At 46.2% G+C, this 15,722-nt stretch overlaps 1 protein-coding gene and 1 pseudogene across 1 annotated transcript; one reads left to right on the forward strand and one right to left on the reverse strand.

The window, feature by feature from the left end:
• The first annotated feature begins 327 nt into the window (after positions 1-327).
• LOC118912586 (vomeronasal type-1 receptor 4-like) lies at positions 328-1,132 on the forward strand (annotated as a pseudogene).
• Positions 1,133-10,144: 9,012 nt separating this feature from the next.
• On the reverse strand, positions 10,145-14,388 carry LOC118912642 (vomeronasal type-1 receptor 4-like). The gene has a single exon (XM_036886008.2). It carries the CDS (start codon positions 14,070-14,072, stop codon positions 13,056-13,058), a length of 1,017 nt encoding a protein of 338 aa, XP_036741903.2. The 5' UTR covers positions 14,073-14,388; the 3' UTR covers positions 10,145-13,055.
• Between the last annotated feature and the right edge of the window lie 1,334 nt (positions 14,389-15,722).

The following is a 15,722-nucleotide window of genomic DNA, read 5'->3' on the forward strand; positions in this document are numbered from 1 at the left end:
GGTTCCAAATGCCCATCCACTTTCAAATGCCCACTCTGCCCTAAGCAGCAGATTGCACAAATACTCAAGGTGTGTACGATCTGTTCATCTTTTAATGAAAGGCACAGATCTGCCTGCCTCACGGACTGGGAACAATGAAGTTTCCACCTGCAGTGCCATCCTAGGAGTGATTTCACGTTATTACTGCTCACGTTAATACATGCCTAAGTGTTTCGAAGCTGAGTGGAGAACACTGGCTGCAGCTGACGTCATGTGGCCCGTGCCTCTTATTCCCACGCAGGAAGTTCTAGCTCAGAGGACAAGCATCGGTGGCTGAGAACTGGGAGGATGGCCAGCGGGGAACTGACAATAGGAATAATCTTTGTAACGCAGATTACCGTTGGAATCTTGGGGAATTTGTCTCTTTTTTGCCATTACATCAACATTTACTTCACGGGGTGCAGGCTAAGGACCACGGATCTGATTCTTAAGCACATGATTGTAGGCAACTCCTTCTCCCTCCTCTGTAAAGGAGTCCCTCAGGCAATGGCAGCGTTTGGGTGGGAGCACTTCCTCAGTGATTTGGGGTGCAAACTTCTTTCCTTTCTTCACAGAGTGGGCAGGGGAGTGTCTATTGGCAGCATTTGCCTCCTGAGTGTCCTCCAGGCCATCACCATCAGCCCCTGGACCTCCAGGTGGGCACAGCTCAAAGTAAAAGCCCCCAAGTACATCGCCCCCTGTCTTGTCCTGTGTTGGATTCTGCAAATGCTGGTAAATGTCATCTTCCCCATCTATATAACTAGAAAATTGAGTGACAAAAACGTCACAGAAGATAAAGATTTTGGATACTATTCTTCTGTTCGTTTCGACAAAGCCACAGACTCAGTCTTTGCAGCACTGCTGTCATTCCCTGACGTTGTGTGCTTGGGGCTCATGCTCGGGGCCTCCAGCTGCATGGTGCTCATCCTGCACAGGCACAAGCAGCGGGTCCAGCACATCCGTACGGCCAATGTCGCCCTCAGATCCTCCCCTGAGTCCAGGGCGACCAAAAGCATCCTCCTCCTGGTGAGCCCCTTTGTCTATTTTTACACCCTTTCCTCCATCTTGCAAGCTGCTCTGGCTCTTTCAAATAATCCTGGCACATTCCTTGTAAACATCACTGCAATCACGGCTATGTTTTTCCCAGCTGTGAGCCCCTTTCTGCTCATGAGCCATGACTCCAGTATATCCAGCCTCTGCTTTGCCTGGATTAGGAACGTAAAATCCCCTCATCTTTGGAGAAACATGTAAATTTTATGTACAGTTGCCAATTCATTCATGCCACCCAGAGTTTTAATAAAATTATGAGTCACAAGAGAATCATAAACAGGACACCCTGAGCATCTACTTCATAATAAACAACACTTCAGAATAGTATTGTAATGAAACATTACTACTTGCAAATACTTATATAATTCTCTTTCTGATACTTGCAGAAAAGGAGTTCAGGATTTATGCAGTAATACATACCAGGTCTCAAAACTACCCAGATATTATAGACAAGTAGTCACAGTGTGTAACTTTCAGTTTAACAGCATATTTTCAGAAATGAAGTAGGGATGAAGTTTCAGGGGAAGGTATATAAAACTGGATCAGCAGGTGGCATGGTCATGATGGAAACTAAAGAAAGTTATGTCTCCAAAGAAAAAAGAAAAGCCTGGCTGCAGCTGGAGGGTAAATTCAGCCTCCAGTAGAGCCTTTGGGGGCCAGTTGTTAGTTTTGGCTACAGCAGCTTTAGAGTGAAGGTAGTCGTTTAAATGAACTATGATGTTATGCTGGGAAATTAGCATATTTAAAATGTTTTCATGTAGAAATGGTCAGAGTAAAGAGGGGCACAAAGGAAAGTACAAAAACAGAACCGTGCTTTGACTGATTTTAAAGACTAACAAGATAATGTACAATAACAAAAACATGGATGTACTGGCATCTGTAGAAGGGAGGTGTCTCGAAACTGTGTTAAGATGATTGTGGCACGTTAGCAAGAATGTCACTGGCACGTGCACACTCTTGTCCCTGAATCAATTAAATCAGTTTGTGGCGGAGAGTTCCGTTAAACTCAGAGCACTGGGGCATAGCCACTTGAAAGAGAAAGATGTGAGTCCATTCTGTTATGCAGAGTTTGTGGCTTTTGGATTTTCAAATAGCAAAAAGTGTGTAATTCCTCAATTTTAAGAAAGTTTCTAATATAGCTCACTCTGCATGTACATTAAGAGGCTGATGCAAAGTATTAAGAAATCAGCCATTTGGAAAAGAAAATCATTTTGACTTACATAAAATTTTGTATCACAGAGGAACCCCTTTTTCAGCTCACATCAGAAACTTAAATATGTATGACATATGCGATAACAAAAAAAGTATACACACTTACTTATATATTTGTGTGTGTGCCTGTGTATATATGTAGATTGTATGTATACATATAAACTTAGTCATGTTGTTATGCCTCAATCAATTTGCTGGGAAATTGTTCTTTAAGAAAATTTTAAAATGCTAATTGTAATGGCAAACATAAAATTCTCTGTCTGATTTTGCCAGACTGTGTTGTTTCATTGTTCAAAATTCTGTATTTTTCACTTTTCTCTTTTTGTTCACTTTTCTCATATTTTGGCTGTATCTCCTGGAAAACCATCCAATGAATACAGTCAAATATGTTTCACATGGAAAAAAGCAATTAGTCTATCTTTCAGTAATAACGGATACATTTGGGTTTGTATTGATCAAGTTTGTGTGATCTCTCCAATAGACCTGGTTTATTTTCTCATTCCATTCTTTTCTATGACTTTTAAAAATAAGTATACATTGGCCTTTGTTTTGGGAATTTTATACTTAGTATCTGTTAGTTTTTCACACTTACTTCGACGGCACATGTATCAGTAAAGCGAGTATCGTCAGACGGCGCGACAGCCCCTTGTGCTCCCACCCAGCCACCGCTCTCCAGGGTAACTACAGCTCTGTCATCTAACAGCACAGTCACTCTCGCCTGTTGTGTATTTTATAGAGAGGGAATGATAGGGCATTCTTTCCTCTGTGTCTGATGTTTTCCATCCCTACATGGCTTGGCGACTTAAGGTCACATACTGCTGCCGGTCATTCCCTGGCACTGCTCTGTAGTGAAGCGAGCACTGATCTCCTGTGCTGCGACCTGCAAGGGACACACAAAACGTGCTCCCTGGAGGCTGCCGATCAACTGTTGTAAGACGCATCCGGGTGAACATGCATGGTATTCTCCGAGTTTTGGAAAACGAATTAGTATAACATTGGCTGGGTGCTCTTAATATTGCCGGACAGAGAGGTGAAAGAAAAGGATGAGCTTAGAGATTCAAATCCACAGCTCCAGCACCATGCAGGTGACTTAGATGCTTTCGTGTGTGCCCCGAAGGGGGCCTCACGTCCTACAGCCACAGGCTGATGTTGTGAAAATCCAAGGCAAACACCTCACCCTGGGACAGGCTGAAGTACAACGAAGCTACACGCCCAGCATTGCAGGGCGTCCCTGGCTAAAGAGAGGACACTGACTGGGAAATCCAGGGGTCCTGTAAGTTGGGATGGGGCTGTGTGGGAAGCCCTCAGTGAAGCTGGGAACACTGAGCCCCTAAATTCTGATGAGTCTTCTTTGTCCGTGGAGCAGGTCCTTCCACCCCCAGAGGGACTTAACTACCCACAATGGTATTGGTCCTGCAACCTTGTCTGAAGGGCTTGACCTTGTATTGCCTGAAGAAGCTCAAATGGCCTCCCCTGGAGCGCTTGGCATGCAAGGCACTGCCCCAACCCTAGGACTTCACACCTACCCCTCTTTGCCCTACACCCATCACTAGACTCAACTCCCTGCAGGCCCCTAAAGGTGAGGTACAAAGACGACCCACGACAAGGTGCACTACTCTGCAAAAGATCTCCTGGAGTCTCTAACTTACACAAGCAGAAACCCGGGATAAAGGGTGGGAATGCGTACGAAGGGCGTAATGGTGGAGGTGCATCAAGTTGGATTATGGTGAATTTACCGATACGGACTCACTAAGCAGAGATTCTGCGTGAACGCTGCAGCTCATGGAGGTGAGAGGGGCTCTGACCGCTTGGCCAGTTCAAACAGGGATCAAAGATGGTTCTCTGTGAGCAAATGGGAAAAGCCTGGCTTCCTTTGTGGGTTTAAGGGCTTGGGGAGGCTGGGATGTTAGAGTGGACTTGACCTGTCAGTCCTGCTGCCCCAGCCGGGGAGGCTCCACGAGATGTACCTTTCACTACTACTCGAGAGAAGTAAATTTGGGAGGGGACCCTCAGCATCCTTGGAGAGCGCCTTGCGTGCGCTTCCGTCCAGGCCAGACTTCCCTTCCAGCGGAAGCTACAGCCACTGACCCGGGAAGCCCTGCGGCAGCGAGAGTGGCAGGGCCAAGATGGGGGGCTCCTCCCACTGCTAATGGATGTGTGGCTGGTTTGCAGTTTGTGGCTTTTACAAATAGCGCTGCTCTGGGAATTTGAGAACAGGTTTCAAGGTCAGGCTTCCACTTTCCGTTGGCTATGCGGAGCAGAGGAACTGTGGGAGCAGCGTTACACCTCTCAGGACAGGGGACGGTGTCACATAGGCTGGGGAGGTGCTTGCTGTACCCGCTTCCCCACCTGCGAGCAGCTCTGGGATTCTCGGCTTCTCCACAACCCAGTGACACTGGGCTTTGGTCTCATCTTCATTTCAGCCTGCTGGCTGGTGCGTCCTGCACCGAGTAGTGATCTGAGCTCCGTCTGTCTGACAGCTAAGGGCCTGAGCATATTTCCGCACATTTACTAAGCACTGGGGAACTGCTTTGTGAGGCATGTGTTAGTGCAGTTGGTCCGTTCGCCTATCGTGCTGTCCGCCTTCTCTGTCTTTTTGATGTGTGGGTTGATATCCCTGGAGGCATTTTCTCTCCCTTCCCTCTTTCCGGCTGTTCCTCCCTCATTCTGTATGAGTATGTAGCCTTTGATGGAAAGTTCTTCATTTTAATTTAATTGATTGGACATTTCCCTGCTGTGCATGATGATTATTACTCTGTTTAAGACATATTTGCCTATTCAAAGACCACAGAGTTCTCCTTTATTTTTTCATTTATTAGCTTAAAGATTTAGACAGCAAACCATCCACAATTTATTTCTTCCCTAAGTAGACAGTGAATTAAGTATTTTCCCAATAAACTACCAAATTTCATTTTATTCGGAAAAGGGGACATTCCTCCTTTCCCTTTGCTCCCCCCACTCTCTGCTCACCCAGGTGCATCTCCTCTTTCCCATGGACTGTCTTTCCCTTGGGGGCTCCTCTAAATCTGCGTCTCTTCCAGCCTCCCGTCTTTAACAATCTCACAGCACCACACGACCTAGTTGCGACACCATGAATTATAATATGTATTTGCTGATTCAGGTGACCTAGTACATATCCCCAGATATATTTGGTCTTCACACAGAGTTGCTGTAAACACTGCCGCCTTAAAGGTGAAATGGGTGAATCGTCCTGTTCCTGAGAGACAATTGGATCCCAGGCAGGGGCTGGAGACTCAATCAGCCAATGGCCAGGGATTTAGTCAGTCATGACCATGCAATGAAACCCTCACGAACAGCCCTGAGAAGAGCTTATCGCTCCCTGGAACCTGCTTCTCTGTCAGAGAGCTTCTATGCTCGGAACCAGAACACCTCCACGTGCCACCAACCCAGACAGACACCAGGCTCCACGGGGAAAGAAGCTCCTTTATTTAGGACCTTGCCCTATGTATCTCTTCATCTGGCTGTTAACGTGTGTCCTTTATGGAATCCTGTATTAAACTGATAAATATGTGTTCTCCTGAGTTCTGTGAGCTACTCTAGCAAACTAATGCAACCTCAGGTTGATGTCGTGGGAACCTACAATCCATAGCTGGTGGGTCAGAAGTACAATCAACAGCCTGAGGCGTGCAACTGGCATCTACAGTGACAGGTGGAGAGCGGTCTTGTAGGAGGTGGCCCTTCACCTGGGAAATCTGGTGCTGTCTCCTGGCAGATGGCGTCAGAACTGAGTTGCGTTCACAGACACCATACTGGTCCTGCGTGTGTTGGAAGGCCCTCACCCACTGTCCCCCTACACACACACTGGAATAGGGTCCAGAAACCCAAAATGAGTTATGCTGTTACAATAGAAGAAAACAACACCAACACACTAGGTCACTGTTGATGTCTGTCTTGAAAATGGGTTTCAGTCCGGGGCAAGTTCACTATGGAGTCAGTGTGGCCAGAGAAATAACAGTAGAATGTTCTTGGGGTGAAAGGGTTATACTCAACTTTATTTCCACGGTGGCAGGTCAGTCACTAAAATCTCGTTCACTCAGAGCAAGTCTGCATGCAGCAAGCTGGTCTCTGCCTCTGGGACTCTCTGCCCACACAGCGGTCCCAGTCTCTGTCCTCGGCACTGCCACCACTCCAGCCTCTGCTCTGGTCTCCTGCAGCCTTGCAGCTGTGCCACTGTGTCGCCCAGAGCACTGGGTGAAGCTCTTTATATAGAGTCAGTAATGACATATTGCCCACACCTATGTAGTGAGCTAGCCAACAAGGGCCAGGTGAGAATCCTGCCCACAGGAACTTTCATTTTATCCACAGTATCAAAAATATTCAATGGGCTTTTTCTCAGAGGATCAATGATTCCCATCCTTCAAATGGAAAGATGGACCTTGTTAGGAGATCATTCTCCACAGCAAGTATTTTAACATCTTGTAGCAGCTCAAGGATTTCTCTGTGACAGCCCTTGAAGATGGCACTGGTGTATCTCTTGGGGGCAAGAGACCAATATAATCAAGAGAAAGCCCTCCTTGCAGGCAAAGGTTGGGCAGGCGAACTGGTAGCCCACTTTGTAACCATGCCTTTGTCTCAGTCCTAGGAGTCTCACATCTCCCAAGAGCATCCCAGAAGCTGGCAGGTTAACTTATTGACGTGCAAATAAGGTAAAATCTAACGCCCTTCCCAGTTCTTGAGTCCCAGTGACAGGATAGGGCGGTAGCAGAGCCACACTCCTGACTGCCCGTGTGTGTCACAGCAGCGCAGGCAGGTAACCTGGACGGGCTTGGGGTCCTTCGGAGGAATTCAACATCCTGCTGCTGTGCGTCCATCCCGAGAGCCCCCCGAGTGCTCATCCCCAGTCCCACGGACTATGCAGTCAGGGTGAGGCACAGGTAGAGGAGTGGTATGGGACATGCGACCCTTTCCTCTCCGGTAAGGTGTCAGGTCAAGGGCCACTAACGTATGACATTTTCAGTGTATAAATTAGGTTCTGGTTGGTGGTCACTTAGGCACCTCAGTCTCATTAGCTCTAGAGTGTCATCACCTCTCTGCCAGTAGAGGTGACTGATAAAACCTGAGCAAATTCCAAGTCCGGTTTATCACTTAAAGTTCCCTGGAACCGATGGGCAGATCTTCAAGGATCAAGCTCTCCAGCAGTGAAGAAAAAACTCATCTCTGGTTTCCCATCATCTAGGAGGCCCAGCCTGCCTGGACTCCTGGGGAATGGGAGACAACAGGGTCTCTGTGACTCATGATTTCGTCATTCAGAGCCTGTGGCAAAGGGAGGCAGCATCCACCTACAAGCGCCCCTTGATGTAGGACCTCAGGGCCACCATGACACAACCGAAACAGATACTCTCTGAAAGCAATAATTAGCTTCCTAGCAAGTGCCCCTCAAAACTAAGCCTGTCCCTCAGATGGTGACTAGCCATCTTGATGTTCCAGCATTGGAATGAGTCAGGCAGGAAGGGCTAACAATGTCCTGCATCTCATGACAAGCATGCACTCAGGGATGGAAACACCCTGGCCCTGGCGACCTCTCAGCTTTACCAGCGTAAGAGGGCCCAGCTCCTTTGGAGGAGTCTAAGCTCCACACCAGAGCCAAAGCCACAGGCACCAGGGACTCTCAGTCCCCTCCTAGTCCCCCAGTCACGGCCCTGGTTCACTGATGGTTTAGGCTGAAGCGAATGGTGCCCTTCGGGCCACCTGGCTGTGTACCCTCAGGGCCAGCTCTGCACCCAGAATCAGATGCTGTCGTCTCCTCCAGGAGCCACAGTGCAGACACCCGGACTGTCGCCACAGCCTAGCTGTTCAGTGTGCCACGTGGAAACCTGTGGACGGGTAGAGGAAAGACACCCTCTTGTGTGCCATAACTGGGGAAACAACCACAGTGCTGAAATGACTGTCTGGGGCACTCCTGTCTGGGCCCGTGATACGGCCAGTTCTGTGACGAGCATGACCAGCACCAAGCTGCTGACTGCGCCTGTTTCTGATGCAGAGGCTACCTCTGCATGGCATACTTGGGACTCCTGCTAAAAGCTGCCCTCCTGCCATGTAACAGGCAGGCCCTGACCTGTCTGTGGGTGCAATGACTAACCCGAGAGCTAATACTCCTACCCTACCACAATTGACACTTCTGATACACCCGTCTGCTGACACCAGTCAAACAAATGTGGCTCTTGAAAACGATCTGTGTCATGTTCTAAGGTTTCTGGACCACGTGCACAGTGAGTGTGGCGTGCTTCTATTATAAAGTCCCCCAAAAATGAGCAGCAGTGACACTACCTCCAAAGCGTCCAGAGATGTTGATTGGAAACTTCAGTGATTAAATCTATCTTTCCCCAGAAAATTATGCCTCTTCTCAGTCTCTTCTAGGATGATGACCAGCTGGTGGATGGGGAGGTTATATGATCACACTTCCATAATCCAAGCTTTGCACAGGCTGTTTCTCAGGAAGATGTGTCCTCTTGCCAACAGGAAGCGCAGGGCATACCGGTTGGTTTCTGTTCTGGGGAGCGTCCCAGAACCAAGAAGCCTGTGGGATTCGCTCAATTATGTATTGACGATTTTTACTCTGGTAAGTGTTTTTTTTTTTTTTTTTTTTTTTAGATAATTATTTTTTATTGAAGGGTAGTTGACACACAGTATTACATTACATTAGTTTCAGGTGTACAACACAGTGATTCAACATTTATATACATGATAATTCTAAGTACCAGCTATCACCATACCAAGTTGTTACAATATTTTGACTATATTCCTTATGCTATACATTACATCCCGGTTGCTTATTTATTTTACAATTGGAAGTGTGTACTTTTTCTTGGTTGTTGTTGTTAGGGCATCTCTCATATTTATTGATCAAATGGTTGTTAACAACAATAAAATTCTGTATAGGGGAGTCAATGCTCAATGCACAATCATTAATCCACCCCAAGCCTAATTTTCGTCAGTCTCCAATCTTCTGAGGCATAACGAACAAGTTCTTACATGGAGAACAAATTCTTACATAGTGAATAAGTTACATGGTGAACAGTACAAGGGCAGTCATCACAGAAACTTTTGGTTTTGCTCATGCATTATGAACTATAAACAGTCAGTTCAAATATGAATACACATTTGATTTTTATACTTGATTTATATGTGGATACCACATTTCTCTCTTTATTATTATTATTTTTAATAAAATGCTGAAGTGGTAGGTAGATACAAGATAAAGGTAGAAAACAGAGTTTAGTGTTGTAAGAGAGCAAATGTAGATGATCAGGTGTGTGCCTGTAGACTATGTGTTAATCCAAGCTAGACAAGGGCAATAAAACATCCACATATGCAGAAGATTTCTCTCAGAACAGGGGGGGTGAGGTTCTAAGCCTCACCTCTGTTGATCCCCAATTTCTCACCTGATGACCCCCCTGTGGTAAGTGTTTTTAAGATAAACTTTATTCTATAGCAGTTTTAGGCTTAAAGTTTGCTAAGAACACACAGAGTTCTCATATAGCCCACACTTGATTTCACTGATTACTAATATCATACATTAGTACATACATTTGTTATAATTCGTAAATGAACAGATGTATTTGTATTAGCCAGTCAATACTTCATTCAGATTTACTTATTTTTTACGTGCAAAGTACCCATCCAGATGCCAAATTTCATTTAGTTGTCAAGCCTCCTTCGGCTCCTCTTTGCTGTGACAATTTGTCAGAATTTCCTCATTTTTGATGACCTTAACAGACCTGGGGAGCACTAACCTGGCATTTTGAAGAATGTCCTCAGCTGGGATGAATGTGATATTTTTCTCTTGATTATATGGGGGCTCTGTGTTGGAGGGGGGAAGTCGGCAGGTATAAAGTGCCATTTTTCTCACATCCTGCGAAGAGGGCATGACCCACCATGACATATGGTGGCGGAGGTTACCCAGGTCACTGCCCAAGCTGGGGGATGTCAGGTTGCTGCATTGTGAACTTTCTTGTCCCCTTTCCACACTGTATTCTTTGAAAGAAAGTCATGGTGCGCAGCCCACATTTAAGAGTAGGGTGTTATGTTCTACATCCTTAGGATAAAGTTTCTACATAAATTATGTGGAATTCCTCTGAGAAGAGGTCTGCCTCTTATTCATTCAGTCATTTATTTTTATCAGTTTAGACCACTGCACATTGATTTTATACTTTGACATATAACCCCGTATTGTGTTTTACCTTTCTTCATCAAATTGTTCCAACGTGACCATCGGGAGCTCTTGGTGGTGACGCCTGTCCCTTCGACATAGCCCATCATTTTCCTTTTTGTTTTTGTTAGCATCTTGTCACCTTAGACCACTACACGGTTCTAGGTTCTTCCACGTACGTCCTGTCCTAGTCCCAGGCTCAGCCATTTCTCCAATGAACCCTGGCTGCTCTCCCAGGGATGGTGTTACTAGACCTGGGGGGAGGTGGCCTCCTCATTACTGTGGTGTCATTGCTTCTCTCCCTCTGAGCTGAAAGAGCAGGAAAATCTATCTGCATATTATAAACCACGCACACACACAAACCTGTAAACGTCCATCTGTAATCATCTGAGCCTGTGTTAAACCAACAGAAGCTCACGCTGATGCCTCCGACTCAGCCCCACTGCACGTGGGTCACTCTACCATCCTGCCCTTGTTCACTGGCAACCTGCTTCTCCAACAGTGAGAAACCTGGGTGTCGCCATCTGCCCCTGTATTTTGGCTTCGCTTTGTATAAATACACTGGTTTTGTATAAACCCATGTCTTGCACCTGAATTTTCCAGACAAAACATCTGAAGGAAATGAGGTAAGGACTGCAAAAAAGATGAAATTACAGGTACTGAAACCGAACTGAGATGGAGGCAGAGGAACAGCTGGAAACGAGGGCAGCAGGAGACAGAGGGGACAGTGTTCATGATCCTGCGCCTTTCAGATCCCCCTGGTCAACACCATTCTAAGGAGTCCGGATGGCAGGGCCACCACCCGGGGGGCCCAGAGCACAATTCTCGAACTTTGAAACCAAATGGAATTTGCCCCCCTAGACTTTTTACTTGCTTTGCAAAGGTCATTTTTTTCTTTTTTCCAATCTGTCCGTTTGCAATGGGAATGTGTGTCAGGGGCCTATCCCACCAGTGTATTTTGGAAGTGGGTGACGTGTCTGCTCTCACAGGTTCACAGCCAGACAGGGATTTGCCTCAGGCTGGCTCCTCTCTCAAGTCTCAACCATCCCAGCCTTAGAAGATGTGCAGATAAGATTACAGATCTAGAGCTGATTAGCGTGTGTCTTGGGCTCTTGGGATGAGGGGAATTGGCATTCTGCCCGTGATGAGGACATGAATTTGGGGGGCCCAGAGAGCTGTCTGCTGTGGGCTGAACCCTGTCACCCCAAATTGATAGGCTGAATGTCTTAATCCCAGTATCTCAGAAGGTGACTATATTTTGGAAAGGGCCTTTAAGGGGGGGACTAAGTTGAAATAAGGCCAGTATGGCAGGTCCTGATCTACTGTGACTGGTGTCATAAGAGGAAATTTGGAGACACAGAGAAGCACAGACCTATGCACACACAGAAAACACATGATGTGTCAAGAGGACACAGTGAGAGGGTGGCTGAGGAGGTGATTCACAGGAAGCCAAACCTACTGAACCTCCATGTTAGACTTCTAGCCTCCAGAACTGTGAAAAAAATAGTCTGTTGGTTCAGCCGCTCAGAGTACTGGGTGCTGTTTGGGCAGCCCTCAAGACCTAATGCACAGGTGAGGGTCTGCCTTTTCCATGCCGGGACGCCTGAGTGTTACCTCTGACCTCTCCTTCCATGGGGTCCCAGGTCCCCAGTCTGTGAGGATGTTGCTGCTGGAACCTGCCCCACACGGACAGCAGATGGAGGGCTCAGGAGGGAACCAGCCCCGGGTGCCCAGCCCGGGCTCAGGTGGGCCCATCCCCGGGAATCAGAGAGGAGCCGTCTGAATGAAGCAAGGTCACTGCGGGAAAACGTTAAAGCAGCCTCTGCCTCCGGTTTTAGCTTAACTTCACCAGTACGATGGTTTTCAAGCGATGACTTTCCTAATTCACTGGCAACCAGCATTTCTGGAGGGTAGGACATGGCATGGTGGCTGGAGCTCTTGGATAACCCAGAAACCCTGTGAACCTTAGAGGATTTTCCAATTCACTAGGTCTCAGGACTCTACTGTATGTTGGCTGAGGACCAGTGGACTACTTTTCAGGCTAAACTGCCCAGATCGCTGAAATCCTTTTCCCTTATTTTCTTGTACAGCAAACTCAACTGTCCACTGTCCTGAACGATGACATTCTCTTTCAAGGCACTTCTTTGTTATACAAACAGTGAAAAACAGTCTATGAAAAACAATCCAGAGCAAAAGTTTTCCATGAAGCTGCCAATAAGACAGATACATAAAGAGAAACCCAAGGAGAATTATCCCGTGACAATACTGAGCACTCCTTCTTCACTTCTGGCAAATTCTTCTGAGTACACCACTGGGTCGAAACCACTCTGACTGATGCATGAGGAACTAGGACCAACTCCATCCATTCCACCTCAAGCAGCCCCTTGATGAGGACAACTGTCCCCAGGGTACCAGGCGGCAGACCCAGGCCAGGCTGCATCCTTCCCCCAGCTATGCCCATGCACGCCCCATAAAACCCAGCTGGGGAAATGCTGCCACCTGTCAGGGTCTACCTCACAAAGACATGTGGTTTTTCCCAGATCTGTAGCAACACTCGAGCATGACAACTCAATAAACAACTGAGTATTGTACAAAGACATAGAGTCTACATGTTTCTGGAAAGATGAGGGGATTTCGTGTTCCTTATCCACATTAAGCAGAGCCTGGAACTAGAAGAGTCTCGGCTCATGGGCAGATAGGGGCTGAGAGTTGGAAAACACACAGAAATTAGGGCAGTCATGTTCACTAACCACCAACTGGGATTGTGAAAAAGAGCAACACAAACATGAAAGGTGGACGAGAGGAAGTAAAAACACACGAAGGTGCTCCCCAGGACTAGGATGCCCTGGGTGGCTCTGGACTTGGCAGAGGACCTGGGGGAGACATTAGTGCTGTGAATGTGCTGGACCCGCTGCTTGTGCCTGTGCAGGATGAGCACCATGGAGCCGCTGGCCCAGAGCATGAGCCCAGTAAACGAAATTTCTGGGAAGACTATCAAGGCTGCATACAGTGAAGCTATGATTTCCACATCATCTATGTAGGAACAGTGTCTCAATTCTTTTTTCAATCTGGTATTTTTGCTCCCCCATCTGCCAGACAGAGACAACACATACATTGGAAAAGTTATATTTACAAATATGTACAAGATCCAGCAGAGGGAAATGGAGAAGCCAATGTACTTTGGGGCTTTAACTTTAAGATCCTTCCAGCAAGAGTTCACGGGGCTGATCGTGATGGCCTGGAACACACTCAAGAGGCAAGTGGTGCTGATGGACACACCCCTGCCCACTCTCTGAACATACAAAAGAAATCTGCATCCAGAATCACTGAAGAAATGTTTCAACCCAAAGGCTGCCATGGTCTGGGGCACTCCTTTAGAGAGAACGATCAAGGCATTGGCTAAAACCAGGTGCTTGAGAATCAAATCTGTAGGTCTCAGCCTACCTTCAGTGTAGTACAGAAAAAGATAATGGTAAAGAAGAGAGAAATTGCCCAGGATTCCAACTATAGTCTGAGATATGAAGATTATTCCAATTGCCAAATCCCTGGAGGCTATTCTGTCATTCCACATGTTTTCCTCTAAATTATGGTAACTAATGTTTTTCTGAGCAAAAAGGCTCATTGAAGATTTTTGACACCACAAGTTAACTTCTGAGATCCCATGCGACTGCTAGACTTCAACAGGAGAAAGAGATGGAATGAATTTCCAGTAAATTTCATGGGCAAGTCAGCACTAAGAATGAGGTGATCTTATCTGGGTGAAGTCATGGCAAGAAAGAAAACAGGATATAACAATACAGCACAAACTGAAGTTTGCCATAATAGAACACAGAAAACCTCAATAACCACCCACATTAGACATCAAATCGATTTTGAATATATAGCTCACCTAAATTTTAAAGATAAATAACAATGTTTTTAGAAAAACAAGAAAAGAATACTTCTGCAGCCTTGTAATGAGAAAATATTTCTTAACAGCAGAAAACATTAACCATATATGTGAAATAACAGTTATATTAAAATTAAGAGCTAGTTCTTATCAAAAGATAGACACACACACAAAAAGAGCAAAGGAATGAGAAAGAGAGACAAGTTGTATATAAAACAGAGAACTGAGAGACCACAGAACAGAAAACAATGGGCAAAACATACCAAAAGAAACTTCACAGAAGAGATTATTCAATGGATAGTAATGTGTGAAAAATGTTCAATGCCCTCAGGATATCAGGAAAATCCAAATTAAACCACTACCTGGTACCACATCATATGCCACTCAGAAAGTTAAAATGAAGTGACAGGAAATACCCCGTTTGGGCAAGGATGTGGATAAACTAAGAATCTCAAACACTGCTGGTGGGTGTTAAAGTTGGTACAAACATTTTGAACTTGATGTGGTATTTACCTTAGCAGGCCAGATGTAACAAACAATTCTGCTCCTGTGAATATACTGAACAGAAATGTGTACAGGGATCACGAAGAGACAGGTTACAGAATGATGGCCCAACACTACCCAGGACTCTCAACATACCCAAATTCAAAACCCGTTCACAGCACAATGAATCGGTTAATGCCACGCAGTGGCATCCCATACAGAGATGTTAAGGAATGCAGCCCTAGTGTGCAGTAGTGCAGATAAACTCACAAGTCATAGGGATGGGAAGGCCAGTGTGAAAGGGTTCATGCTGGAAAATTCCACTTATGCAAGTACAGGTCAGGCAAGAGATAATCCCTTTAAGGTTAGAACAGATGCAAATCTATGTCCCAACATTCTTCTCCTACAAAATATGCAACAGCACCTATGCCCTGGGGCGCAGTGATGTAGAGGGGGCATGAGAGGGTTTCAGTGATGTTGTATATGGAGTCATGTTCTGTTTGTGAAATCCCACTGGGCTGTGTACTTTGAACCTCTTGTGTGTCTGTACAGGGCACACCTGAGGGAGCCATAGGCCTAGATCATGAGCCTACAGGAAACATCAGGGGCTAATAACAATGCTGCACACAGTGAGTCTGCGGTTTTGTCCTCAAACTTGGCAGAGCAGGATCCTACACCTTTTGTTCTTGGCTGTTTTTGCCGCTGCTTTTGGCAGTCATATGCTGAAGAAAAATTTTACTTACCAGCATATACAGGATCCAGCAGAAGAGAATGAAAAACTCAATGTACTTGGAAGCTTTTGTTTCATGTTCTGCCCACCTGCAGCCCCAGGGCGACAGTGATGGTGGAGACACTCAAGAGGCAGAAGGTGCCAATGACACCCTGCCAGCTGTGTGACCA

The sequence above is a fragment of the Manis pentadactyla genome, assembly GCF_030020395.1.
Source record: "Manis pentadactyla isolate mManPen7 chromosome 15 unlocalized genomic scaffold, mManPen7.hap1 SUPER_15_unloc_1, whole genome shotgun sequence".
NCBI classification, from domain to species: domain Eukaryota; kingdom Metazoa; phylum Chordata; class Mammalia; order Pholidota; family Manidae; genus Manis; species Manis pentadactyla.

Bases quoted from the DNA above. Each gene is read 5' to 3' on its own strand.
- LOC118912642 (XM_036886008.2), bottom strand. From the start codon at position 14,072: ATGAGCCTTTTTGCTCAGAAAAACATTAGTTACCATAATTTAGAGGAA.